The sequence below is a fragment of the Etheostoma cragini genome, chromosome 7, assembly GCF_013103735.1.
Source record: "Etheostoma cragini isolate CJK2018 chromosome 7, CSU_Ecrag_1.0, whole genome shotgun sequence".
Classification (NCBI taxonomy): Eukaryota; Metazoa; Chordata; class Actinopteri; order Perciformes; family Percidae; genus Etheostoma; species Etheostoma cragini.
The window spans coordinates 11,370,782-11,398,589 of NC_048413.1; the positions used below are offsets into that span (position 1 = coordinate 11,370,782).

At 39.9% G+C, this 27,808-nt stretch overlaps 1 protein-coding gene and 2 long non-coding RNA genes across 5 annotated transcripts in view; 2 read left to right on the forward strand and 1 right to left on the reverse strand.

Moving 5' to 3' along the window:
• Positions 1-10,871, forward strand: part of LOC117947502 — a 20,011-nt gene extending 9,140 nt beyond the window's left edge. The window contains exon 6 of the long non-coding RNA XR_004657249.1: positions 10,095-10,871. This is a non-coding gene — a long non-coding RNA (uncharacterized LOC117947502). The remainder of the gene's footprint in view (positions 1-10,094) is intronic.
• LOC117947508 overlaps positions 1-27,808 on the forward strand; it is a 1,113,976-nt gene that overhangs the window by 225,646 nt on the left and 860,522 nt on the right. The window lies entirely within an intron of this gene.
• LOC117947436 (metabotropic glutamate receptor 7) overlaps positions 1-27,808 on the reverse strand; it is a 104,105-nt gene that overhangs the window by 2,910 nt on the left and 73,387 nt on the right. For all 3 annotated transcript variants that reach the window (XM_034876359.1, XM_034876357.1, XM_034876358.1), the window contains exons 3-9: positions 27,446-27,581; positions 25,011-25,165; positions 22,860-22,997; positions 20,857-21,057; positions 15,503-15,642; positions 9,229-10,164; positions 169-421 (exon numbers count right to left, since the gene is read on the reverse strand). In XM_034876359.1, the coding sequence (XP_034732250.1) occupies positions 169-421; positions 9,229-10,164; positions 15,503-15,642; positions 20,857-21,057; positions 22,860-22,997; positions 25,011-25,165; positions 27,446-27,581 (1,959 nt within the window). The remainder of the gene's footprint in view (positions 1-168; positions 422-9,228; positions 10,165-15,502; positions 15,643-20,856; positions 21,058-22,859; positions 22,998-25,010; positions 25,166-27,445; positions 27,582-27,808) is intronic.

Consider the following 27,808-nt stretch of genomic DNA (forward strand, 5'->3'; position numbering starts at 1 on the left):
GTGTTAACAAATTTTATGACGGCCATTTTGAGACAAACGCATGTTGTGTTTTACAAATTACTTAATATTGCATTCTGGGCTTTAAAGCAGTACATTACATTGACTCTGATTACGTCTAATGTAAAGTTAAAGTGCTCGGCTTTGTGATTCTCTCACTGGGCTACTTACTCATGGGGTCAGCAGCAGGGTTCTCACACAACTCAGTCTTAGCCTCTCCGTTGGGCCTCTCGTTGGGCTTCTGGGACAAACGTGATGACATTGTGGCAGCTGTGACCACAGCCTTGAAGCTACGCTTCCTCTTCTGTACGTTCATCTCAGGGTGGAAGATAATGATGTACACCTTGGGCATGTAGAGCATGCCCAGTGCTACTGAGGCACTGAGGTTCATGGAGATGGTCAGAGTGGTTGTCTGAATGTATAGCTGGAAGAAAGCACAGACAAGTACAATTTCTTTTTTTTTAACACAGGCTAGAATAGCAATAGAAAAAAAAGCAGATAAATTAGTCACTTTAAAACCTTATCAAGACAAATAAGGGGCAAGACAGCGACGATGGCTTAACATCCATGGTCAATTACAGAACAGTCACACTGTTGAGCACAGGAAGAGCAAAACCTAATAATAACCATCGCCTGATAACAGAATATGAGCATTCAGCGAATAAATTCATTAGTTGTACTTTTTCAATCCAGGAGTGTAGAAACTCCTTTAAAAAGGGCCCACGTCATCAGATGGTTGTTTGACTAACTTATACAGAATACAGAACCTGATAACTGATAATTCTATTCAATAGCAAAACTGTCTTTCTTTTATAATCTAAAAATATTGTATGATACGTAGGTGGTGTGGATATTTGTTTTGTGGGGAAAAAGAGCAGTCATGCGTACGGTAACCTAATCCAGCAGCATTTATTAAAGCCTGACCCGCAGCTACTCCGTCAAATCCAAGACAATTCAAGCGTATTAATGACAATAGCAGAAGCATCCCCATGACTTTGTCAAAATGTCCTCACATGTCCTCCTTTCTACCAGTCCATCCACTTGGAACCTTGTCTTGATTGATAGACCCCGCTATCCGTGAAATGTTGCGGTCACCTTTCCTTTCCCCTCATATCAGAACCTTTATCTTTCCATACAAGCATTCATTAGAACAATCTACAGCCGCTGAGCTACTTCTTCTCCCCCCCCCCCCCCCCCCGCAATTCCTCTTCGAGTAGAGCATGGACTAACAACACTGCATCTCACTGCAGGTCCACATTTGTTTTTCTGCAGCTTTGCACGCAGTGGAGTGCAGTCTGTGAAAGGCTCTCACTGCGTTAAGTGGTAAAATCCTTCACAAGATTTCCATTCATGTGAGCCCAACACGGGTACGCTTAAATAGTTTTCTCCTTAACATTCATTTTCAGAGGTCACACAACACCCTTCACACGTGGTAATTACGAGCCTACATAACCCAGATCACGCTAACATTTAGGTTAACACAGTTATTTCATCAAAAGTTGGTGATTTCATTAAGAGGTAGTGAAGAAAGTAATTTAGCACTCAAGAGCCTCTTTTTTATTTAAATGTCTTGGAGGAGAAGGAATTGCTTCAAGAGGGGACATTATTGTTTCAAGAGCAGATCACCGAAGCTCTCTCATTGATGTACTGCACTTGAAAGCATCCGATGTCGGCTGCCAACCACTGGTAATGTGAACGGGGAAAGGATACATTTGTAAACACATTAGCCACCACAGTGTATCTGCAGAGCAGTAAAATGCCCACTGACTGAGTATGAGGAAGAAATGTCACCATTTGCATAGTTTTTCTCGGTAAATAGCACAACTAATGGTTATATCTTTCATACAAGATACTTATTTTCATGCCAGTCATGTCTTTGTCGTCAAATCCCAACCAATCATTCAGATGCCTGATACTATCAACATGCCAATACACTCAGCTGCCTCTTTTTCTCTCCATCCCCTCCCGTTTGTGTGTGTGTGTGTGTGTGTGTGTGTGTGGAGCAGCATCTGATCCGGCTGGCTCACCATGCATAAATAACTGTATGAATATCACAATGCTCTCGGTGCACTCTGAATCACTTGAAGCTAGGGGAGAACGGAAATGTTGTGCTTTCTCTCACGTCTGAGCTGTGAATTTACAGTGTTTGTCATTAGATATATTGGGGAGACAGATCAAAGCATTGCGAGGAGTACACGTGGCGTCGAAGATAATCAGCAGAGAATCTCCGCCCTGTGCTGTGTTTCCTTATGTTTGGTTGTTGGTAACCTGTCCGGTATCCATAGCAACACTACAGAGTTTGGTGCGAGCAACTTAACACGGCTGGAATAAGCTTTTAATGAGCTTCTGATACCTTAGACGCTGCAACGCTGACCCTATCAGAACTGATTTATTGACCATGTAGAATAGTTGATTTGGAAGCAGGCTCACAAGGAGTGTTAGGTGCTTACTCATACTCATTACACACAAGCACGCACGCACGCACGCCATAACAAATCCTTTTTCTTACGGCCTCTAATCACACCGAGACGGGATTTTTCATTGTGCCTCTCGATGAGCTTGACCCAAATTCATAGCCCCTCTCACCCACCACTTGAATGTTTAGCTTGTCAAAGAACATTCATAATTAATTCCTGTTGCTTTAACATAAATAAATACATGAAGTCATTTTCACAACTGCTTGGCAACTCTCTATTTTTAGCCACATTAAGGATGTATTAACGTCCTCATCAAGAATCAAATCAAACAGTTGCTTTTGATTTCGACATCTCATTGACAAGCCAAATGCCAACATCCAGCCACAACAAGCGATATGTCTTCCATTTAGACAAATAGCTGTTAGGGTAATCCTTGTAATTATACCCACTAGGAATATACTGTACTTACTTCAAAGGCAATTTAGTTGGGTATGGTTGAGTACTATAAATGCATACAGCAATAAGGACTTAATTCAGCAAGTGACGATTAGGATGCTCTCTGCCCTGTTAGAGAATGACTTCAATAATGGATCCAGGGGATTTGCAGTCTCCTCTCAACTACCTGGATGTGTCTCTTGTTGTTTTGGGTGGCCTACTTTCTAGCCGGGCTCATGTCATGAATAACTGTCTCTGGCTTTGTGCCGCAAACTCCTATTCCACATCGGAGACACTGCTTTCTGTGTGGATGGTCTTCCCACTCGTTTTGACTCTGTGCAGGAGGTCCCAATTTCTGGGTTTCGAGATAAAGACGTTATGACACATTCTGTATAAGCCACTCTGCATTGGTTAGAGCAGGTTATTAATGGTTAAAACAATCGGAGGATGGCGTTCTTTGAAGATTTTTTTATTATAAGTTTTGGGGCCAACCTTTTAAGCACTGAAGGTAAATGTGTTTTGTATATTTTTTTTAACTTATGAAATAACTCAGGCAATATTTAGGAGAGGAGAGATATTTTGGTAATGCTTGATGACAATGAGCTTTTTTAATAAAAGACGCTGTTTTAACAAAACCAGCAATTTGCGTTATTTGCTGCAGAAATAGCTGTCATCACAACCTTAGGCTTTTGTGTGGCTCTGATTGCTCAAATCAAACTTTACAGACATCTTCATGAGGCGAGGTAATGTATCATATAGGGTCTCATATGTCATTTATTATTTATTTATTCAAATTATAGCAGAGCTACGGTAATTGAGAGTTCACATTGTCACGGTTTATTTCCCAAGAATGGGTTTCGTTACAGAAATATATTTTCTCCCAACTGTAAAGAACATAAATTGAAAGATTTGTGTTCTCAGTGGAGAGGCGTGCCACAGCCCACAGAGGTTTTCCAACATCATTGCTGAACAGTAGAGGCTGATTGTGTGTGGCTTGTTGTGTAAAAAGATGTGGTTGGATAGGGCTGATATGATAATTTCACGCAGCTGAGTCAAATTACCTGCTATTGTAATTTTCATACTTTTTTTTTTTTAAAGCCAAACAAGTGTTTACTTAAAACCAGCTAAGTGAATGGCGTATAGGTTAATATCCTTATGGGATTTAGGCCTATGCTGTTTATTCAATTTGGCATCATCTTTTTGCACACGCTTCTATGGCAATAACCCTTTAATACTCCAAACTGCAAGTGCAATACATTATAATTATTTCTACTTTGGGACTCTTGGAGTAATGTAAAACCACAGCATCTCTCACATGTAATCATAACTTGATTTCATCATATATTGAGAGATTGTGATATAGAATTACGTTGTCTAAATTGATAATAACAAGCACATACTAACTCCAATTTCTCAGAAAATCTGATGGGAAATATTTTGAGGGAATATCATTTGAAGATTGAATTTTTTTGTTTTTAAATCAAATTATTTGTGTGCATGCATGTAAATATTACTTTGTCTATAATTTTACTTGAAACGTCTTCTGAAAGTTCTTAATAAAGGACAGTGCTGCATTGTGCTATATAAAGTCGTTGAGACAGGAAATGATCTATATCAGCATTTAAAATGTTGACCGTGTTGCCAAGCCATTTCATGAAGGATGTTCAACATCTTTGTTCAAAGTTCCATTTTTCTTTCCATTACATTCGACCAATTTTACCTTTTGCCTGCAGTCTGCCCCTGGTGCAATCTACACAGGGTTTCAAGCATAAAACAACTGGAAGACAGGAGAATTTCACATATTTTTTAAAAGACTCCACATCTCCGCAGTAAGTGTCAAGTCCAACTCCTGTCAGGCGCAGTTTTTTTTTTTTTTTTTCTTTTTTTTGAGAGACAGGAGGATTAGAAGTTACAATTTTCATTTTCCTTTCTGAAAGCAGGATGAGAGAATAGTTAGTCATTACTAATGATACGTGGCAGCACGGTCTCTCTTGTGTGAAGGCTTGAGGGTACAGGAGATATCTTACAAGAGCCTAAGTGGTTTCCATACATGTTTTGAGGTATGTTAGTTTTCATGACATGAAGTTCTCCTTTTAATCGTTACTGAATCTTGTGGGTGTTTCACTAGAAGGTTTCTGTCTAGATAGTTTCCACCTCATGGAAAACGTTTCATTAGATCATCCTACTTTTTAAAAATGTAAGAAAAATTCTCTTTTGTGGTCAAAGAGTTACAGAATAAGAGGCTTTTTGTGTTCAGTGACACCACCACTTAAATGTATTTGCTAGTTCCTTTACTCAAAAAAATTGCAGAAAGTTTTTGTGACTTTGACGCTATTTTGTACATTTCTTTGTCATCTAGTTTGTTTAAAGGGTCTATTCGAACTGTGGCTTGCAGGCCTGGGGCCTCATTTATATACGTTGCTTACTTACAAGAAGCTTGCGTACGCTGATTTTCTCGCACACTGTGTGATTAATACAAATTAACTTGACGTGAGAATGTGCGGGCCTTCCGCTTCCCTTCTTGTCTGGCACTGTAATGTGGCGAATTCTAAGTGAAAGGTGCCAAAACTCACTGTTACAAAATTAAGTTTCTACTTCACTTACTGGCAAACGGCTGTGACGTTTTCTATGAAAAACAATTATATCTGCTGATACTCCATAAACGTTTGATCATTTATGTGGATAATGTTTCACATCTTTCAAACTTTTACCTGTTTAATTCGCAAGCTACTTAACCTCTGTTAAACATGTTCCTTAATGCCTGCCGTTTTGGCCAGCATTATTAATATAGGAAGTCTGTAGATCAAGTTTCACTACACTGTGCAAGAACCTGCTAAAATTATAATTCAATTTGCAGCAATTCCTGAACGTCTGAGAAGGTTTTTGCTTTTTTTCCACCAGTCATCATAATTCGTCATCATTCGGCATAACTAAAGCCAGGGTCATTAATATACTTATCAACATTTACAAGGTGCGTTGCATTGACTGTTTATGGTTAACAATGGGCGTGTACTGGATGGGATAAGAGGCTGATGCACATATTCACACTTGCGGGTAATTTGTGATTTATAAAGGTAACATTGTTTACAGATGTGCGGTTTTTATAAATCTGAATTGTTTTTGGTGTATGCCATTTTTGGCTTTTGGCGTTTGTACACTAGTAAGGATGTTAAGCCCAGTTTTATAAATGAGAGCCCAGGAACAAACGCTTTGTCAGGTGGGCAAACTTATGCAATACGTAGTTGATCCTGTGGATGATTTTTGGCTATTAAGTGAACAAGGTGTACTCGGTCCACCAAAAACTGGCCCATCTTGACTGTCTTAATTCTGCACATATTTCTGTCACTTGAGTCTTATTTACTATTTCATTATGTCATCCATGCGTGGTGCAGCTGATCTGTGCGCACTGTCACATGCTGTGGAGACGCTGGCCTCACTAACCTCTCTCTAAGTCGGATCTCCCTCGTGCTGGAGTGAGATTCACTTAGCGTACTAACACTTAGAAAATAAATGGCATTACAACAGTGGGTTCAAACTGCTTATTGCGTGTAATTTGGACTGACACTGAGATGCATGTTGGTCTGTAAATGGTGTGGCGCTACCACTATTCTCTTGATTTCCACTTTGACATGAGACTTTTTTTTCTTTTTTTTATTTCTGGCATTGTTCGGTGCAATCACCACCCAGTCACCATTTGCCATTGTGGGTTATTTTCTTTTATTGCTTAACCGAGATGACAAACCTCCAAAAAGAACATTTTTTTCTCGCCTCCACCTTCGCGATCAGCTCCTCAACCTCACAGTTGGTGATGTTATTTTTCTGTCTGCAGCGGGATAACCCGTTGTGATTGGACAAAGAATGACGTTGGGGGCTCATTTTTATAGCAATTTTCATATTAATCTATTGGAGGAGGCAAGGTGGGGTTGATGGCCCGTTCATGTGCACTCAATTTCACGTTGATAGTGATGTATAATGGAAAGGTGCGCAGGACCTGGCTTACGCTCTGTTTTATATGTGAATATTTCTGTGCATAGGTACTTTTCAAGTTTTGGCCATACACCACCTTCTGGTATGAAAGCTGCAAAGTCTTTTATACATGAGGACCCTGGGGTTTGTTTCAAAAGTCAGTTGATCTCCAGACCTGAGGACAGTTGAATTTGGATGCTGGTGACTTTCACACAGTCATTAACTTGAGAGTGTTGAGTAGCTGACTGAGCACATGCAGGTGCACAGGAGGCAGGGGATGCTCTGTGATCTTTTGTTACCGTTTTCGCATGACTTCCCTCAACATGAGACCGAATGGGCCAAACAAAGGGGAGGGGAAGGGAGTCACAGGTGTGGAAAATAAGGGCATCTAAATGGTGTTGAGTTAAAAACATTCCACTCCGTGCACAGTCACAACTGCTCCACTACCATACAACATAAGGTCACACAGCCATCTGAAATGTGTTTTCATTTTTCATTTGATATCGCACAACCTTTTTCAAATCTGCATGACTGTTTAGCCACATCTTATATACAACAGTTCATGGCATTATAAAGTGAGGATATAGCCATGCATCACATGTGACAAGTCCGCTCTGCACCTGAGGTTTCTTTTTCGCCTGCATTTGTATATAAGACCGCGATGGGCTTTCAAATCTGTGACATACCAAATCTAGCTTGCTGTGGGTACATTTCTCAGATTGTTAGATTACAGGGAAGTGCACAGACATTTCCTCCTTTAGTCAAGGCATGTGAAAACACCGCTCTAGTGACAAACTTTGCTAATGTATATTTGTCAGTATAGTCAAGGTCAGGCATTTTATGGGACAGAAACATTAAGAAAAACATTTTGACGGGATCTTTAAGATTAATTAAGGTAACATAATGGATGGGATAGGTTCACCTTACCTTAACTACACTGCAGCTTCTGCGAAGGATGTTCTAAAGACATGCAAAGGCACTTCTCACTTGCAGTGGCAAGGGAGTAAGCAGAAATGCGCCCACAAAGGCCATTACACCAGGATGCTGTGGTGTGAACGGGAGATGAATATAAGGCAGGAGCTGGCGTAAAGGGGTTGACTGCATAAAGGGGAAAGATAAACACATTACTGCCTCACTAGTCGCCGCAAGTAAAATAATTAACTCCTAATCGCTGCTGAGGGTGTAATTCATCTATGAAATCGCAGCAAATTGAGATGAGGAAAATCAGTTACTGATCCATTTCATGCGTTAGCTTAGCAGGAAGGATATTGAACGGTGTAAATGGACTGTTCTTCTATAGCGCTTCTAGTCTCAACAACTAATCAAAGCGCTTTTACATAGTACAGGAAGCATTCACCGTTCACACACATTCATACACTGTGGCCGAGGCTGCCGTACAAAGTGCCACCTGCTCATCAGATAAACACTCACACACATTCACACTCCAATGGCGCAGCATCAGGGGGAACTCACGGTTCAGTGTCTTGCCCAAGGACACTTCAACATGTGACTGCAGGGCTAGGGATCGGACCATCAACTTTCCGATTGGCAGGTGACCACTTTACCACTGAGCCACAGCTGCCTCTCAAAAGGTTAGGTGTAACACTTTCCTGTCAGCATTGATATTCTGTCAGTGGAAAACTTCCCCTTCTGCTCTGTCTTATACAGACGGCCTGCAAACCAGCACATGCAGCCCACAAGTCCAGTCAATGAATGCATCTGTATTCTTCCCAGTGCTGGACAGATAAGCAATGACTAGGGCGTCAGGTCAAAATGTCACATTCTCAATCAACTCCAGTGGCAGCCAATATCAAATGCTTTGTTGAGTAGAGCGTAGCTGTCAAGAGATGGAATGTGTTGAATCAAACTTTTATTCACCCACCATTTCTCCCTGCCCTCCTTCAGCTCCCCCTCTTCCTTTTCCTCCACCTCCTCCACCCGCTTGTCTCCCTTTCCAGAATAAGGCATAATAGTACATGTTGAGCCCAAGGCGTGATAGCTAAGATAATGGCATCTGGAGCTGCCGGCACCCCCGTCCCTATCACTCCTCAGGCTTTTCAGGATTTGGTTACTTAACATCAACACTTCCTCCGCCTTCCTATGCCTATTTTTGTCCATGGTGGTCCTAGTGCGGGTTTCCATGCATATGGAAGCCATATGAATGTGAAATCAAAAGAAAATGAACCCATAACTTATTCAGTCACTAAATGTGTGTGTGCTCCCTTTTTGTAATGTTTGTGTTTTCATTTTGTGTTCGTACAAATAGGCATGTGTGCATGTGTTTGGACAAGATAAAAACAGGGCAGAAGGAATGAAAGGGAAATTTGTGAGAGGATGGAGAGAGACAGACAAAGAGAACGCTTGTGACAAAGAAAGAGGGAGAGAGAAAGCAAAAGAGAAAGAAATGACTCACCTTCTCTGCTGACTGGGCTGTGCCAAAGAAAATTGGGATGAAGGCCAGCCAGACTATGCAAGTGGTGTACATAGTGAAGCCAATGGGCTTGGCTTCATTGAAGTCTTCTGGTACATCCCTTGTCTTGATGGCATAGATGGTGCAGGTCACCATCAACAGGATGCTGTAGCCCAATGAGCAGATTATCTGTAGGTCTGTGATGTCACACTTCAGCACGCCACGGGCCAGCATAGGGTTAATGGTTTTCTGCTCATCGTAGTCAACGATGGTGTTTGGAGGGTCAACGGCGAACCACACCAGCACGCCCAGCAGCTGCACACAGATCAGACTAGAAGTGATGGCAATCTGGGAGGTGGGACTGATGAAGCGCGGGGCCGTGACCGTCTGCTTGCCCTGCTCGAAGATCCGATAGATACGGTTGGTCTTGGTGAGCAGCGCGGCGTAGCTGATGCACATGCCCAGGCCCAAGAAGATGCGCCTGAAAGCACACACGGCTACGTCAGGTTTGGCAATCATGAGGAAGGTTATGATGTAACACAGAAAGATGCCAGTTAGAAGCACGTAGCTCAGCTCTCGGCCCGACGCCCGAACAATAGGTGTATCATTGTAGCGTACGAAGGTCGCCATGACAAAGATGGTGGCAATGATACCAAGCATGGCCAGGAAGACGGGGATAATTGCCCAAGGGGAGTGCCACTCCAGCTTGACAATGGGAATGGGCTGACAGGCGGTTCTGTTGGGGTTGGGCCTCATGTTGTAGGCACACAGTCTGCAGGAGGTTTCGTCGTACTGGTACTGGTAGCCATCACAAAGCTCACAGTGCCAGCAGCACGGCATGCCCTTTACTCTCTTCTTCCTCTCTCCAGTTTTGCAAGGCAGACTGCACACAGAGATAGGCACCTCCTGCTCCCCATCTGGCCACTGAAGCTCCTCCAGCTGGTGGAGAGATGACACACAGCACAGGGAGATACGGTCAGCAACGTAGCAATAAGCCAGAGTTACCGCTGAATGTGAAAAACCATGTGGATCGTGAAAAAAGTACTTGAATTTTGTGCATGACTCACCATTCATAAGTGGCCACTTATTACTATAATATGCTTCTCATGAAGTTACCTTCTTTCTAAAAACAAAGTACAATGCAATCTTTGCAAACAGATGAAGAAATGTAAACAAAGTCAAAAAACACTTAACCTAACAAAGTACATCTTTCTTGCCAATTTCCAAGAGGGTTTGTTTTTTTCTAATACTTAAAAGTAATTGAAATCACCATGGCAACAGAGCTTACCTTTGTTCAGTGAAATAAAAATAAAGAAATGTGAAATGCAGAAGACATTATGTTTTAATACAGAAGCCACTGAGGTATAAAAAATGTGATGAAAGGAAGGAAAATTTGACTTTGGGACTACAAAATGCCTCTTTTGGAGCTTTTTTACTATTTGTCATCAAAATGAAAAGTGGGGCGCCTGGGTAGCTCACCTGGTAAAGCACGCACCCAAATATGGAGGTTTACTCCTTGACGCAGCAGCCGCAGGTTCGACTCTAACCTGCGGACCTTTGCTACATGTCATTCCCTCTCTCTCCACTTTCATGTCTTTAGCTGTCCTATAAAAATAAAGGCCTAAAATGCCCCCAAAAATAATCTATACAGACATGCTGAAGAACTATCTGAAACTCCAATCCAAATAGGCCTAGAAGGGTTTTATGGTCTAAACTCAAACTATAATCTCAATGTAGAAGTTGGCCATAAAACAGCTATGAAGAAATGGAATTTTTTAGGGCTCTAACATATTTTGTTAGGTTGTTAAAAACCCTTTCATAATACTCTGAGCAACTCTTTTGATTTACTATAAAAGTGTACTGATGCATGGCTTTAAAAGCCACAGAAGATTAAAGATTCTTCAACATGACAATATACAATATGAGCAAAGTAAACAAAATAAATCAGTTGGAGTTCAATGAAAAAAACCCACAAACAAACAAAAAAAACATGGCAAACTACACATTCTATTGGTATGATGGTTCAAAGACTTTTATTGTCCTCTAAAACTGCTCGAATGAATGAGAAAATAGACATTAAAGTCAGAATGACATAGCATAACACTATATTGGAAATGAGTAGGATCCATTTCAGGGGTCATTTTTGTAATGAGCATTATTCCCTCAATGTGATGCGATTTCTTGACTTAAAGGCACCCTGTGGAGTGTCAGGACTCTAATAGCAATATGAGGCATTTTCTTATGAATGTGTCACCGTTTTGTTTTGTCTCATGTATGTTTACAAGGACTTTCGTGCACACAAGTGATTTGATGCACAGTACGGCTGTCACGATACCTGAATTTTAGCTTTGATAACATAGTGTTATAAAAACAATACCTTGACACATTTATAATAATGTTAATAGTAATAAACAATATTATTACTATTCTTACATGTTTTCCCTACCTTTAAGGCCTATTCCTTATGTTGTTATTAATACTTTAAGTATTGGATTTCCTCTCTCTTATGTTTATAGCCACGGTTGTTTCGATACTATCAAATGTATAATTGACGTATTTCATCAATACGTTTGGTAAACCTTACATTTTTTTCGGTTTCTAAAAGACAGCGGTCACAACTGGAGTGACGTGTGCAAAACTCTAACTAGAGTCTGCATAGCAGCAGTTCATGTGGACCAAACTCTAATTCATTTTTCATTGCTCAGACACAGTTTAGTTAACCACAACCTGCACAACACTGTGGATTTACAGCACTTTGTTCATATGCTAATACACTGCTGTCACAACTGTTAACCACACATTCAAAACCGAATGGATTTCAGTCTGGTGCCTATCAAACACTGCGGATTGCAATTTTGGCTGAAAGCCTAAGCAGGTGTCTTGTTTTAGACGAGCTAATGAACTTATATGGTATTTATGTAGCGAAAGCCCAGAAAGCCTTTTTTTGTATAAAAACACTAAATAAGAATGATGCAATTATGCACCGTACCATTTGAGAGAAACCGGTAAAAGAGTATACCAATATGTCCAGGTAAGATGTCTGAGGTTACATACACCGCTAGAAATAAATGTGAAAAACAATATATATTTGTGATAGTAAAACTGTGTTCTTACAGTTTTTCAGAAAGTAATAGAGGTAAAAGCAATGGAAACACTACATACATTAGTATCTAGAGATGATGCAGACACCCAGTGTGATGAAGAAAACTTGCTGCATGATGCTGGAGAGAGGCAGGATCAGTCACACTATTCTTTGTTACTGTTATGCACCTTTAGTTTTTTTCCAGTAATTTCATGAATTACTAGACACAAAATACTACATTGAAGCCAACTGCTGGTTTTCGTTCCTTCTTGTTTACCTTATGTACATTTTTTATTTTAAAAGCTATATATTTTCTTTAAAGAAACTATTGAGTAGTGTGAAGTCCCTTAAACTGTAAAGATGAAAAGTTTGTAATTACTGTACAGGTTTTTGATGCTAGTGTTTTTGCTCTCAGTGTGTTCTGAGTGACAATGTGTGTTGTCTCAGTGAGGATTGTTGAGGAGTGTTTTGCTGCACTGAGCCAGTTTTGAGACATCTTTTAATAGTTGTGTTGCTTTTAATGAGTTTTGTAGTTGATGTGAACTGTTAAGCTCAGGTGACTGTTGGTAGTGCAGACTGTAGTTAGAGTTTTGCACATGTGGCTTCAGTTGTGCCCACTGTCGTATAGCAATCAAAAAAACAAAAACACAGTCCTGCCAATGGTTTCCCACTCTTCCAGTGAACTACAGGTGGCCGTAAGGTGCAAAGAAACACAGCAATGTACCGAGCAATGAAGGGAAGACAAAAACTGCCTAATTTGAAATACTAAATTGGCTCTCCTTGTTAGGAAACACAAAATGCACTTTAGTGAGTAACATTAAGTTTTTTTTGTTCACAAGAAAATTTGCCTGAACACTTTTAAAGGAATTTGGAGAAATACCCATACTTGTTTTCCTGCTGAAATTGAAATGAAAATATTGATACCACTCATATCTGTGTGTTTAATATGTTTATATTTGAGCAGCCAGTTACCTCAGCTTAGCTCATTTTTTGGGTCTGTTAGGCTGATTTTCTGTTAAACTAATCTTGCTGATTATTTAGCATACAGCCACGAGAGGCATTAATCTTCTCATCTAACTCTTAAAAGGGAATAGACGTATTCCCCAACGTGTCAAATATCCCTACAATTTTTCTTCATTTCTCATCTTTTAATTTCTGTGGTGTGAAATGGAATTTAAACCAATAATTACACACACACACACACACACACACACATACACACACACACAGTCTTACAAATGTATTGTTTCTGTGTGGTGTCTGGATAGATTATCATCTGCCATTTATCTGGGGGCGTGAAAGTGCCATTTGTTATTTGGACAATGAACGGTGGTCTCCTGAAAACCTCCCAATTACACACAGTGTCGAAACAGTAATGAGACCAACAGCTCTGTTTCCATGGAGACCGGAAGCAAGACACCTTGGACTCATACGGCTGCCATGGTTTTCAATTGGGGTTGTCTTCTGTTGTTAATTTTACAATTTGAGTTTCTGTGAGCTGGAACAGCATTAGGAAATTCCAGGATAACCTAGGTTGCTCCTTATGTGTTACTCACCAAAATGATAGTCAATGCATTGAAACATAATTGCATTGTAACAACATTTAGTTTGTAATCATACTAAAACCAAATGAATCACAAATCTTCAGCAACATCCCCACCTGTGTCATCCACTCCATTCAGTTGAGTTTAATTCTTGTAAACCAGAGAGCCATTATGTAAATGTTAACTCATCAGTATGTAAATGTTTTTGTGTGTAATCTGAGTTACACAGAAATACATAGAAATGTTCAGCTCAGGCTTCATCCTTTCCTACAGCATACACCATATTTGCCTTAAAATCCAAATACAACTCATAAGTTTCTTTATTGTCCACATGAATCACCCAAGCCCATTCTCGTGTTATGACAGTGAGATCTATCATAGGAGCTACAAACCAACACCTTGCATCTATAAAAGCAGCAGGGCAACCTTCTCCATCTCTACACCTATCCTGATAGCAGTATTAGACAGTAGTTTTTTGAAGGTAGTTATTTAAAGCACCCATAAAGTGAAAAATGCCCAATCTATGTTGTGATCCCATGGTTCCACCGTCTTTTTAATGTGCATGAAAAAATCAAATACATAGCATTTCTACATATTTTCAAGTTTGAATCCTTCAGTTTTCCTGTGATGTACCCAGAGCTTTCATATGATTTATCTTGCTGGGTGCACCTTAAATTCTATCTGATAAAATGTGGTAATAGATTTAGAGTTTTATCATGTTCAGTAAAACCTGCAGGAAAATCTACTGAGCGGTTACCGGAGGAAGATGGGAGTTGTTTTTCTAGGGGTCAGTCTCCAACAACATCAACATCTTGGCAGGCTCTCTGCTGCCAAGCACTGAAAATATATGGTTTGACACATGGATTAAAAACATGTTTTTCTTCCTCCCACTCACTCCTCCAAACCTATGCAGTCGGAGTAGAGTGATCTCCAACAATGAAGTAAAGTCTGATGTTAATTTCCTGTTTCTTTCTTGCTTTTTTCTTTGTAACGTTGATCTATCAAATCAAGTCCTACATCCTTTTACAGGTAGAAACAATCAAATCCCTTTGTAACAGCATTCAAATGTGAAAGACTTAAATTATCACATTGTATAACCCTTCATCCACTGATCTTTAAATCATTTCTTGGTTTAATTGGATGTTTTTTCATGTAAAAGCAGTTGTTGGCACATTTGATAATTTTTGCTAAAACCTTGAAAATTCAAATTTTACATTTTACATTTTAGGAAGTAAAGTCTGTAGCTTTGTAGCTTTCTGTAAGGTTTCAAAATAACAGGCAGCACATCAACTAAAATATGTGTGTGAACATATTTCTCTATTCATTGTTGAAGGAAAATATTACACTTGAGGAATTTTTAACATTTATCCTGCGGATAGAGAGTTAAACATTTTGTTTTTCTGCATTATTTCTTGGACCTAAAATACACCAATTAGACTGAAAGTAAAACAGGAGTCTGAGCTATGTCCGTATTTGAAATGCAAATAATGTGCATCCCCTTGTCACGTTAGGGATTTTAATTTTCGGAAAACACAAAGTCTTCACGCTTGTAAATGTTCACTGAGCATCCTGTTTACATACAAGCATTTAAACAACAATTTGACACTGTGCGTCTGTCATCTGTGTTATCAGTCTCAGTAAATTAACATACCCTGAGCTGGAGGTTCTCCACCCACTGTCCTATCATCCTATATTCTAGGGTAGAGGAGTTGGTCATCTGGAACTGGAACAGGTCATAGCGTCCTGGAGCATCGCCGTTCTTGTTGAACACAACAGAGGTTCCAGCACTACCTGTACAGAGGGAGAGAGAAAATGCAACAAAAGGACAGCAGGATAAAAAAGTGTTAGACGCTGGTGTGACAGGGCACAGCACCTTTTCTAATAAGAGAAAAACATGAACTTTTAACCCAGTGCGGTGGCCTACATGGACCAAACAAAGATCCACAGAGTTTGTTACTCCCAGTTAAAACCTCCAAACACAATGACCTATATATCTTCAACCTTCATGATAATAACGTACAGTGGAGCACACTCTATATTCTAACCAATATAGCACTTCCTCACCTGCTTCCTATGCATCATCATGGCTGCACAATGGCCTCTGGAGGAATATTATCTATATACATATTTTTTTTTTCCTATTCAAAGCCTGCTTAGATACAGTATATGAATATACAGCTGTGCTCTCATATCAGAAATTCAAGTTAACGCACACTTTCTCAGGTTAAAAGTAATGCATTTCAATCACACAGTGGACAACAACAGGAGATGTAGGGAGGATAAACAGGTCAGCCAAAGCATCATACGGTCCCCATCTGCTCTCAGTGTGCAGCAGCCTGTCTCAAGCAGAGCCCTGAAGATTTCACTAATTAGCTCAGAGAGAATTGCAGACACCTGAAATATTACGCTTGAGAAAAATTAGGTTTTTAAATTTGTAGTTGTGCAAGCTCTCAAGCCTGTCAGTTGTGTCTATATGTGTATATCACTCAATTATGACTGCAGATTGTGAGCCGGATGGTCTGTTAACGCAGATGTCAGTCAAAATTATATCTCACTCGCAGCAGTGAATGTTGAATGGCATTAATAGGTGAAAACGGTAGTACTTCATTTTATACATGAGGTCTGCATTGTTGATGAGGTCATTTTTACCATCCCACAATGCTGAGAGAGAATGAACTGCTGAATTTTACAAGTCTGTTCACCTTGGCACTGCATATAGTCGTAGCTTGTAAGCATGAATGGAGATACTATTTCTGAAATGGGACAGGGGGAGTCTGATGACACTTGGCATGGGAATTAAGTACTTTAATAGGTCTAGCTATAAAAAAAAAAAATGGAAGAGAAAGGACGAGGAGTATGCGTCCAAAACACTTTTTGGAACATGTTGTCTTTTGTATCTAGAACAGAGCTTGTGGCTTTTGGATGGAAGGCCACTGCACCTTTTCCTTAGTATTTAGCCAGAAGGGAATTTCATCTCCCTCTAGTTTTTCTACCAAGGACATTTGTCATTGAACATTCTACAAAAGTTTCAGGCCAAAAGACTCTTGTAAAACAAGAAAGGCAGAGGTAGCAAGAGAAAAAGCCCATTCCAGGCAACGGTGTGTGGGGCCATTTTAATAAAATACTGTGGACAACCACCCAAATGTTCCTTTTTGACTTTGTGACACCATTAAGAATTACAAATGCCAGTTTATGAGACATTTAGTGTCCATTTTCATTTTGATGCATAGCCACAAACTCTTCACTATCTGCTATTTTGCAAAGTGACAGCACATATATTTTCCATTAACAATGCAGAAATGGTGCCAGCGGAGTCATTTAACCCATCAGAAGCAGGACAGGAGTTCCGAATCACTTCAAGTGTGTTTCTGAAGCCCATGGTGAAAAGTCTCAGCCTAAATGTGAAAACCAAATCAGAACTTGGTGGGTGGCCGTCAACCGTCCTGTCATTTCTGCTTCTACCAGACAGATTGTAGACTTGTTGACACAGTGAATAAAGAAAGATGTTGTAAAAGTATTGACAAAAGCTATGACAGGGATGCCATTCTTATTTTACACCCCAGCGTAAACATACAGCATACAAACAAACACAAAGTCATTCAGTAAAGTGACATGAGTGATTGGGCTCTTGGCGCTCAGCAAATAATTAAGTGGTGTCTCTGTGTTTGCAGATAAAAAGGCATTATAAATTCCTTTCTGTTTTCTATTCCCTGATATTTTCAAGGGAGTAAAATGGTCTGTGTAGGCTCCTTAGTGAGAACGCTGTCTAAGATGAAAGATTTATGCATTTGCATGTGGCTCTGAACTAATACATGACAAAAGTGCCCTGCTGCTGTGCCGAGCAGTGTGGGTGGAATGGGGATCCACTGCTGTGTTTCTCTCGCATCATTATTCTCTCCTTTTTTTTCTGCCTCTCACTCTTCTGCTTTGTGACTCCAGCACAGTGGGGAGATCAACAAAGGAGGCTTACACTCCGCTCTCAAACATACATTAGCAGTGGCACATACACAGGATAATGTGCATGGTTCTATTCTTTAAATGCAATAAGGGGCAGTAAGATATGCCTGATAGAGCCACAACAGAACAACCTCTGCTTGCCAGTAAATGTTGAGAGAATGTGAGAATATAAAAGCATGCCAGTAAGACGTAAAGGAGGTGAAGGTGTGATCTTATTTTTGGCTCAGAAGAAATGAACTGCTTTCTTTGTCAGTGCCACGCCAAGGTAAATGTTTTTCGGAAGCTGAAAATATCGGGGGGGAAAAAGTCAGCGCACCCCCCGATGGTTATTCGGATTGGACAGCAGATTCTCGTCCCATGCATCAATCTGCCGAGTTAAGGTCTCCTTGAAATTCAAGCACTGCATATATTCTGTTTATTTAGTTCCACCTAAAAAATCTGAAGGATTTTCTCCAGCTTGAACTCTACACTGCTGCCATAGCGACAGTGTTAAAGAAAGGCAGTCAGCTCTTTAGCCTTTAGCTCAAGGGTGATTGTTTTGACATGCTTTGTATAGAAGTAACTGGAAATAGTTTTTCGTCCTGTTAAACATGATCAATGTGTTGCTTACACTTGAGAAAAAAATACAAACTGTGCATAGGAACAAGCTTTTAATGGTTACATAGTTGCCTGGCATCTCGCTAACACTAAAATCACTTGCGGGTAAAAAAAAAAGGGACTTTATTTAAATTGCAGAGATGTGTAAAATCGGCAAACTGTTTTAATTTTGTTTTTAATTTCAGCCGTAACTATATTGTTTAAAGATACTGTATATAGCTTAATACAAAATCAAACCAAGTCAAGTGTTATAAACAGCAACATATATTCAGCGAATCTTTAGTACAATGTGTCTATCCCTGTAAAGTACATACAAGTATTGTATTTTCCCACATATAAAACATCACTGTAGAGTGTTATCTGAAGAGAGACAAAATGAACTCTTCAAAATATGCCAGTTTGGTGAGAAGATGATGCTGATTTCTTACATTAAACCGCTAAATCTCATCTGGAACACTTTGTGAAGACACAGTGTTCGTTAGAAGATCACTGGCTGACATACAAGCCACTGCATTTGTAATGACAAAGGTTTCTCTTGTTTTAAACCCATCTCCCATCAGGCTAGCTTCCTCCACTCACTTCTGCAATTCAGAGCAGTTGTCATTAATAGCTATTTGCCATTAATTGTTAAGTATCTCCCCCATCACTTTTTGTACAGCTCTGAATAATGTAGAGGTTCAAATACTGGCAGAACCACTATATATCATATTGGCTCCAAAAATCACCCAGATCGAGATAATGTTGTGGTGCTGTAAGCTATGAATGAAAGTGTATGTAAATTGAAATTGTAGCCGGACCGCGAGCAACTGCATACAGTGCATAAAACAGAGGAGATGAAATTAACTTATTACCCATTTGCCTATTGTTATAGTCTGAAACTAAGATGACTCACTCAGGCTTATATGTCCACAATTTAGTTTTTCTCTAAATTGCTTTTTAAATTGACACTGTGGATTAGTGTAGACACAGCTGCGTAGAGTAAATACTTGGGAGGATGAAGTAGTAGTTGATGGACTAGTTCGACATTTTAAGAAATTTGCTTTCTTGCCAAGATTTAGATGAGAAGATTCATGCAAGTCCAAGGCTGTATTTTGAGTAACTGCTCCCTGCCAGACACAGTTTAGAACTGAGACGCCCCGACTCAGAGTAGGTTCCTGTATCTGTGTCACGTGTGCTCCGCCACGGCTAGACCTCTTTAGGAGATTAGCGTTAAATCCTGAGTGTATTAATTCCAGCGGGAGAAGTAGACGTGGATTCAGATTATGAGCTATTCTTTTGCCCCATAATCACCAAAGTATACAGCACCGGTCTAAACTTTTGACTGGTACTCATTAACAAATTATTTAAACATAATTTTTAATCTATCCACGTGGTGTTCACTACTCGATCAAATGAGGCCACGCCCCTTTAGGTGACAGGAAGCGCTGCTTGAATTGCTTGAAATCTTTTGTATAGAGGATCTTTGTTCCACCCAAGAAATACTCAGGAACAAAACCACAACTTGCTTTCACACTTTGTTTTTTGTACACATTAAAAAAACATGCTGTATCGTGTTAATTAGTGAGCTTTAAATCCGAGTGACGCTAACTGCTTCCGGTGTTTGCGCTAAGCTAAGCTAACAAGCTGTTGGCTGTAGCTTTATATTCAGCATACAGACTATAGACTTTATATTAATGGAAAACGCATCCATTTTGTGCGACATGTGCAGTTGTAAAAGGTCGGTTTCTATAGCAGTCCATGAGAAAGTGTCCGACTTCTCACTTGATTATTTACCTCAGTAAACATTTTAATAATGAGTTTATGGTCTCAATCGCTAGTTTTAAGTTTTCCTCTGGCTATGATGTGATTGCCTGTGAAAGTGTGCAAGGTAATGTAGCGTGTAAGGGCTCCTCCCTCACTCCTCCCTCTCATCTAAAATCGTCACATCCGCAACCAGGAGGGCTGCACCCTAACGCCAAACTCAACGACGGATAGCAGATTTCCATAAACCAATGGGTGAAGCCACACAAGTGCTGTCCAGTAATATTATACACTCTGTGGTACAGACATGAGATGAGTGGTATTGATCTTCTCATCTAACTGTCAGCATGAAAATAAATATGCATATTTCCCAGAATGTTGAACTATCCTTTTAACTAAAGAAGTAGAGTCATTAGGCTTATTTTGTTATTAACCTATTTGTTTTACCTCATTATTTTTATAGATGGTTCATCCTTAAGGTCATTAGTGTTTATGGAGTACCAATCAAAAGTTTTGACACACTTTCCCGTTCACTTGAATGACAAAGTTTGTCCCAATTTTTAACTGGTACTGTACATTTATAAATTAAGTATATTATTCTAATTGACGGTTTATTTTATTAAAAGTCCTCCAAAACTCTGCATAAAGGAATGACTTTTTCTATCCATACATTGTGTAAGCATCTGATGACTTTTGCAATGTGTGACTCACCGTTGAAGCTGGTGTTTCGTATGTACTTCAGCAGAGTCTTTCCCTCAGCGGACTCCATTTGTGGACAAACACCAGGATGATCAGGACATGCGTCCTTGTGCATGCTGTGGAGAGCGTGGGCCATGGCGTACACCGCGTCAATCACAAACTGCACCTTGCCTTCCTGCTCGTACTTGGAGTCGCTCCCAATGCGCTCCTTGCCTGAGTGAAGAAAAGTAAAGAGGAGGACTTACACCATGAGCCATTATAAACATCACATTACATCCTCTTAGAAATCCCCATCATTCCCCAGTTCATTTGTATTCCTTCATTTACCAATTGCTGCCGGTGACTTACATTGGGATTTTGTAAGAATTATACCTAAAAGATGGATGTGGCGTTTCAAATAAGAAGACATTCAATTCCCAAGTGGAAAATATCAAGCTGAGCTGTGAGACAAAGTGTTTGTGACAAATGTAGCAGGCTAAGATTAAATTACTGCGGTGTACTGCTAAGAATGGACCTCACTTGTCTAATCTGCAAGGTGATGAAGATCACCATAAACGTTAGTAACAGACTCTGCTACAGTAGCTTCCTGCTCTTGTATATCCTCTTCCCAGTGCACGGCCCTCTCGCTACGGGCCGCTGGAAAGGTTTTGCTTCACACTGCTGACTCTCTGCTTGAAAATGAAATATACAACCTCAGCTGGATTTCTGTTTTTGTTACAAGCTGAATTAGCTATTTCATTCTGCTGGTAGATACAAGCTGCATTTCAAAGATTAACAAAATAAACAAAAATACTACTATTACTTTGAATAATTATCATCATCATGATCATCATCATCATCATAATTTCAATATCCAAGCTCTCAGTTAACAAAAATGCACCATCAAGGAAAATACACTAAATACTAAAATACAATTTTCTTCTCAGTGATAGCTGCTCATAGCTAACGTGGAGAGCTCAATGGAGGGGCAGATGATGTTAATAGGACACATATAATAATGTGGGAGATTTGCATTTAACTGAAAAAAAATCAATTGGTGCCGACATTTCTGGCCATTTCTCAGAACTTAACAAACATTTCAACCCACACACAACCTTCCCGCTTTTCAGAGCACTGCATATGGAGCTAAAATGCACAGTCTTTGAATGCAAACGCCTGCTGTTTTTTTACATTCATAAATACCAGCTTGGTTCGAAGTATAGAAAAAGAGCATATAAAGACAGTTGTGCAGCCAGAGCCAGAAAAAAAGATAAAGACATTTACAGGCATTTCATTGAGGGTTTGTGGGGCTCACAGATTCGAGCATCTTTTGTCTTTGACGCATGATAAAAGCAAAACAGAAGATTATAAAGGAAGCAAAATAAAAATTTGTGTCACACTGTCATTAGAGGCATAATGTATGCAAGCAAGACTAATACAGCATCCCACATCACAGGCATCAACCTCGAAGATAATGAATTCAGTGTAATGCCTGTCATACCGTTGACAGGCAGAGTTTAGGTAATACGAGAAGGCATGACTGTTAACAACACTATCGTTAGTGTGCAGAATGGGGGCATAAGCAGTATGCACCTATCTTTCTCTCATTTGGCCTGTTATTTCATCCTAAATAAACAGTACTCTGGCTCTGTGCAGTTAGTACCTACGGCACGACTCTGCTGAGTTGTCAAGGTGACTGGGTTAAAGTGAAAGAGAGGGAATATGGGATTTCAGAGTTATAGGACAATAGCCACAGGAGCAGACGGTTTGTAACTATAGTATGACTAACATAAGTGGTGCATTATTGTGCTAATAATAAACTCTGCCTGTCCTACAGCCCTGGTGTTAAGACTTTCTAGTTGCGCTGCAGACAAAAGGGTTTGAATTAAAACCCCAACAGATCCCCAGACGATCTGTAGCTACTAATGCAAACACCATGTTGAGTTCACATCAACCTGACAAGGGAGGGTAGAATATGCATTGTCTATTAATAATTCATACATGTTTCTGCTTTGTTCACGTCAAAACTTGTGTACCTGTGCATTTACGGCTGGTATCCTCTCTCTTCGAAGCACTGAGGAGCCTGCAGTCGAAGTTTTCCTCCCAGAACTCAGCGAACCACACGTTCCTGCGGTTGTTCTCAAGGGTGAGCCCAGTAAAGTATTCATCAAACCCTGGGAGTAGAGGAAAGAGGAGAATGGCTCAGTTCCGGACCAATTATCAGCCAATTCAAACCTGGAGGAAACGAAGTGAAACTCGATGCAGTGGTGTCGTGGTGGTGGTGGTGGTGGTGGTGGTGGTGCGGTGCTGGCTGCTAGGTGTTGGAAGAACACCAGCAAGCACTACTTCATCAAAATTTGACCACGGTGGTTCCTCTTCCTCTCAAGCCCCATGGAACTTTAATCATGTCTTTCATCTAGGAAATTACATTAATTAAAAAACAGGATGCATAATAAATAACGCAGGGATTGTAAGTGGTGCCACAGCCTGTTGCCTCAGGCTGCAAGTCCGGCAGGTGCTGAGCAGGTTTTCTTCCCTTCATTAAATCCATTACAATAGAAATGGATTGAAGGCATGGTGTATTAGCTCAACGCTTACTTTAACAGGCATCATGTGCCTGTATGAAGCATTAGTTTGAGGAGGGGTAACTCAAAGGGAAAAAGGATTGTATGCTACATTTTGTTCTCTTTTTTGTGCATCTTTATTCCCTGATGTGGGTCAGGGAACTGAACTGGGACAAAACTTAATTGTGACACTCCTGATTGATTTCACAATTTTCTTGAGAATAATGTGAATTTACCATTTTAAAGTCGTTCAGTGTCTCCACTTTCTTTTACCCAGTCATATCAGATGAGCCATGGGTGAAGGTAATAATGGCTAATCAGAGCTGAATGACTCAGCTAATTTTCTTTTCTAAAGACCACCGATGGTACATGGCTTATTAATAATATTCTGGCTGCCTCCAGAGTGTACATTTGTCTTCACTAGACCTTCCTTAATTATGGGTAGCTTTATACAACTCAGACTTTCAAATTTCCTCGATTGAAATGATGAATGGTTATCAGATTGTGACACTGGACAGAACTTAAATATTGTAGACAACATGCTGTGAATATTCTATTTCTGTGGTGAATTTGTACAATGTACAGTAGATTGTCCTCCTTTTTCTTGTGGTTAAACTTTAAGTTACAGTTTTACAGAGAAATATACACTAAAAGCACTAAAAACAAATGATTTTTTCTTTGGATTATATTGACAGAAAATGTTAAAACCTTTAAAAAAACATCAATGCTTCTAGCCTTCTAGTCTTTTACGTCTCTTTCCACAATCATACAGCCCAATCATACAGAGACCAAACATACCGATTTCCCAACGCACAAAAAAATACGTAAAAGCACACTGAATCATCTATCTGTGAAGACAAAAAACGGGGAAAAGGTTTACATTCTTTGGTTTCAGTAGCTGATAAAATCTACAGAGTAGTCAATTCGTCCAAACTGACTTTATTCCGGTCATGTACAACCCACGGCCAAATGTAACAAGGTCACACTTTTTCTCTGAGGATTGTCGAAAGTCACTGAGTAGTGTAGAAAATTGTCAACTGCTGAAGAAATAGGTAAGTACATTTGGTGTGTACACCAAATGTGTGTGTAATATAATAGGGCTTGCTGAAAGTGATGAACCCTAAATGAATGCTAGTAGGCAGCGCTTCGTCTACCCACTCTTCATATAAACTTTATATGTTCTTCACTGTCACAGATTTTGGGCTGCACGTCCACATATGGATCTGTGCAAACCCTTGCGGACATGTGTGGATAACAACATTTACGGCACTCTTGCGGCTGCAGAAAATAGCTTCAAATTGGACTTATACATCCGCCTGGTGGTTAAAAACATGACTCCATGTTGCTCCATAACGACTGGGTATGTAAATAGACAATTGCTTACTTAATAGTGTCCCCAGCTTGTTTCACTGGCCCAAAGTGACCAAAAAAAACAAGAAATATATACTTTAAAAAAAGAAATTTAGATCCCCCCCTTTTTTTGTGCGCAAGTAAATAGACACACAACACAAAAAGATTACAGAAAGCAATTACTCCTTACAAAATTAAAAGTAAAATGCAAAACAATACAATACAAAATGCAGTGTAAGTCTGTGTACAGGATGTGCATCATTGTGTGCGTACCTTCAATTGAGGAGCGTTTGGGCAGTATGGTTACTGCTCCCACGGCTACATCCTCCAACTGGTGGATTGGGCTGCTCTTAGCCCCCCAGCTGTCGGATCCAATCCACAGGAAATGGCCCACCTGATTGGCCCTTTTGGTGGCATTGAGAACTCCCCTGCAAGGACGTCCATGTTTAAATTAGGAGAGAGCACATGTGTGTAATCTAATTTCTATTACACAAAGACACAGCTAGCTGTAAGGAGTTGTCTGGGCATCACAGCTCTGCCATGTACATTTAATCTCATATTGTAAAAAGTGATCCATGTTTTTTTATAAATTATAAAGCAGTTCGAGTATCGAAAACCTTAATCCACATAGAAATGAACACAGCGGGTATTCAGAAACAACTCCTTTGAACAAGCTGTCAGGACTTCCTGTATGGTTGTAATGTCATAACTATAGGTAGAAAGTGCTGCTACAGTGCCGCAGAGATGGGAAGTTTCGAAGTACAAATACTTTGTTACTGCACTCAAGTGGATTTTTCAGATATTTTTACTTTACTTTACTATTTATTTTTTGGGTGACTTTTTACTTTTACTCCTTACATTTTACAAAATTGGCTCGTTACTTTAGTTTTGTACAAAAGGTCGTCTATCAGGTGTGGTTGGGTTGGGAGTGCCTCACACCGCGAGCGGGCGCGCACGGCACAGTGAGAATAAAGAAAAAGAGACTAGCTGTCCGGGTGATTAGTTAAGATTGTGTGTGCGTCTTTGAGAACTGTCACTCATATAATTGACATGGTCAGCCTGTTGTGGCATTGGTCTGTAGTTCTGGCAAATTTAAAAGTTAGCTTGTTTGTGTTCTTCTCCTGTTACCCAGGTTACACCTGTTACCTAGGTTACACCTGTTAGCTAGGTTACACCTGGCTGTTGATTCAACATAATGGCGATTGTTGAACGTCCTTGCTCATTGAGATAATGTAATTAATAGTGGGTTTCTTGTTATTATTTACTAGCATATATGATTCCTATGTATTGTGTATGGCAGCCTCTTCAGTGTTATTTATTTCTTTTATTTACTCACGCACAGCCATAGCAGAGCTTCCCACGCCCATATTTATACTGATGCTTGATTGTAATAAAGCATCAACAGAGAGAAGTTGTCTCCGTCTGTGTTTTAACAGACACAACAGGGCCGAAGTTGAAAACCAGAATCAGCTCTAAATCCAGTCCTAATCTAGTCCTCACTTAATTTAAAATAATTTCACTGGAGTTACCAATAATAAATATAATCTAATTGGATGGGAACATACACAGACTTCTCACAAAATCCCACTTGAAGTTATATCTTGCTACTTGGTCAGAATCTTATTAACCTGGAGTCCCAGTCTCTGACAATATAAATAGGCTATATGTTTTAGACCTATTGGCAGACGGCCATTTAAAATGTAGGCAATGGCCTATAAAGAGCCTTTTTTCCATGTCCACTCTAATTTCTCAGCGTTCTCTCTAGTAACATCTGTGTGGTCCAGGTAGCTTTGTCATTCTTAAGGCTACTTTTACTTTTATACTTTAAGTAAATTTCTAAGCCTGTACTGTGATACTTTTACTTGAGTAAAGAAGTTAAATCAGTACTTCTAGTTTTAACAGAGTATTTTTTAACACAATTATCTGTACTTCCACTTGAGTACGGGAAGTGAGTTCTTTTGCAATCTCTGCAGTGCAGTCACAGTCATTCCATGACTGCAATAACGGTGCAGAGACTCCAAGAGCACAACATGCGCAAGACCCAGAAGTGCCTACGAATCAGAGGAGACTGGGTTTTTCCCAGAGGGGGGCTTAAAGAGACAGGCGCTAAAACAAAAGCATTTCAGACAGAGGCTGAATTCAGTTATATTCAGAAAGATAGAATGAGAAAACTAATGTGTTTTTGAACGTGAAAATATGTAAGCGTGTTCAAGTAAAAACCTAAAATACAAGTTTGAGCTGGAAAATTAGCATAATGGGACCTTTAAAGGCGAGAGGGAAAAGAGGGTAACTATTGTTATTTTGTCCATTATGTTTATGTTTTTTGTGTTTTATTAAAAGATAACAGGGAGTTACAATCAAAAATCTCATCTATTCTTCTACATTTCACTAGCATGTATTATGAATTAACAGGTACTGAATGTTTGAGTATTTGTTTCTTTATATAAATATTTCCCATGGGGCACTGTAAGTTAGACAATTTCTCTCTGTTGTTTTGTTATGATCTGTATCTCCACTATTTCTCCAAGGCATGGTTATGTTTGTGTTGTTGGGGGTATGTTTGCGTAGTAGAAATTCTGTACGAATGGTAATTCTGTGCCTCTAGCCTGTCTTCAGGAGCTGCTTCTCAGAGATTAAAGACCTTAACATAGCAAGCCATTAGGTGCCTGAACAACGTGGGGGAAGCCAGAATGTGCAACGCTCCTCACCGTATGTCTTCTTCACTGGCAAAGATGATGACTGCCCGTGAGTGCTGCGTTTCGAGCAGTTGTTGGATGGCTTTGTCGTAATCCTCCAGCTTGGGGTTGTGGGGAATTTTCAAAGACTGGGCGATGCAGATTCCACCTTTTAATGGGAGAGGAGTAAGAAATGATAAAACCTCAGGGATTAACTCACCCATTAACTCACTCACTCTTACACACTGATGTACACACACTCACACACAAAATCCTGGGGTCACAATAGCTGTTTTTCTGTTTTTTTGAAAATCTCATCCATATAGATATGGAAACATCTGAACACAATAGTGAGATTTTGATGATGTCGTCATGCTTGCTATAGAGTCCAAATAA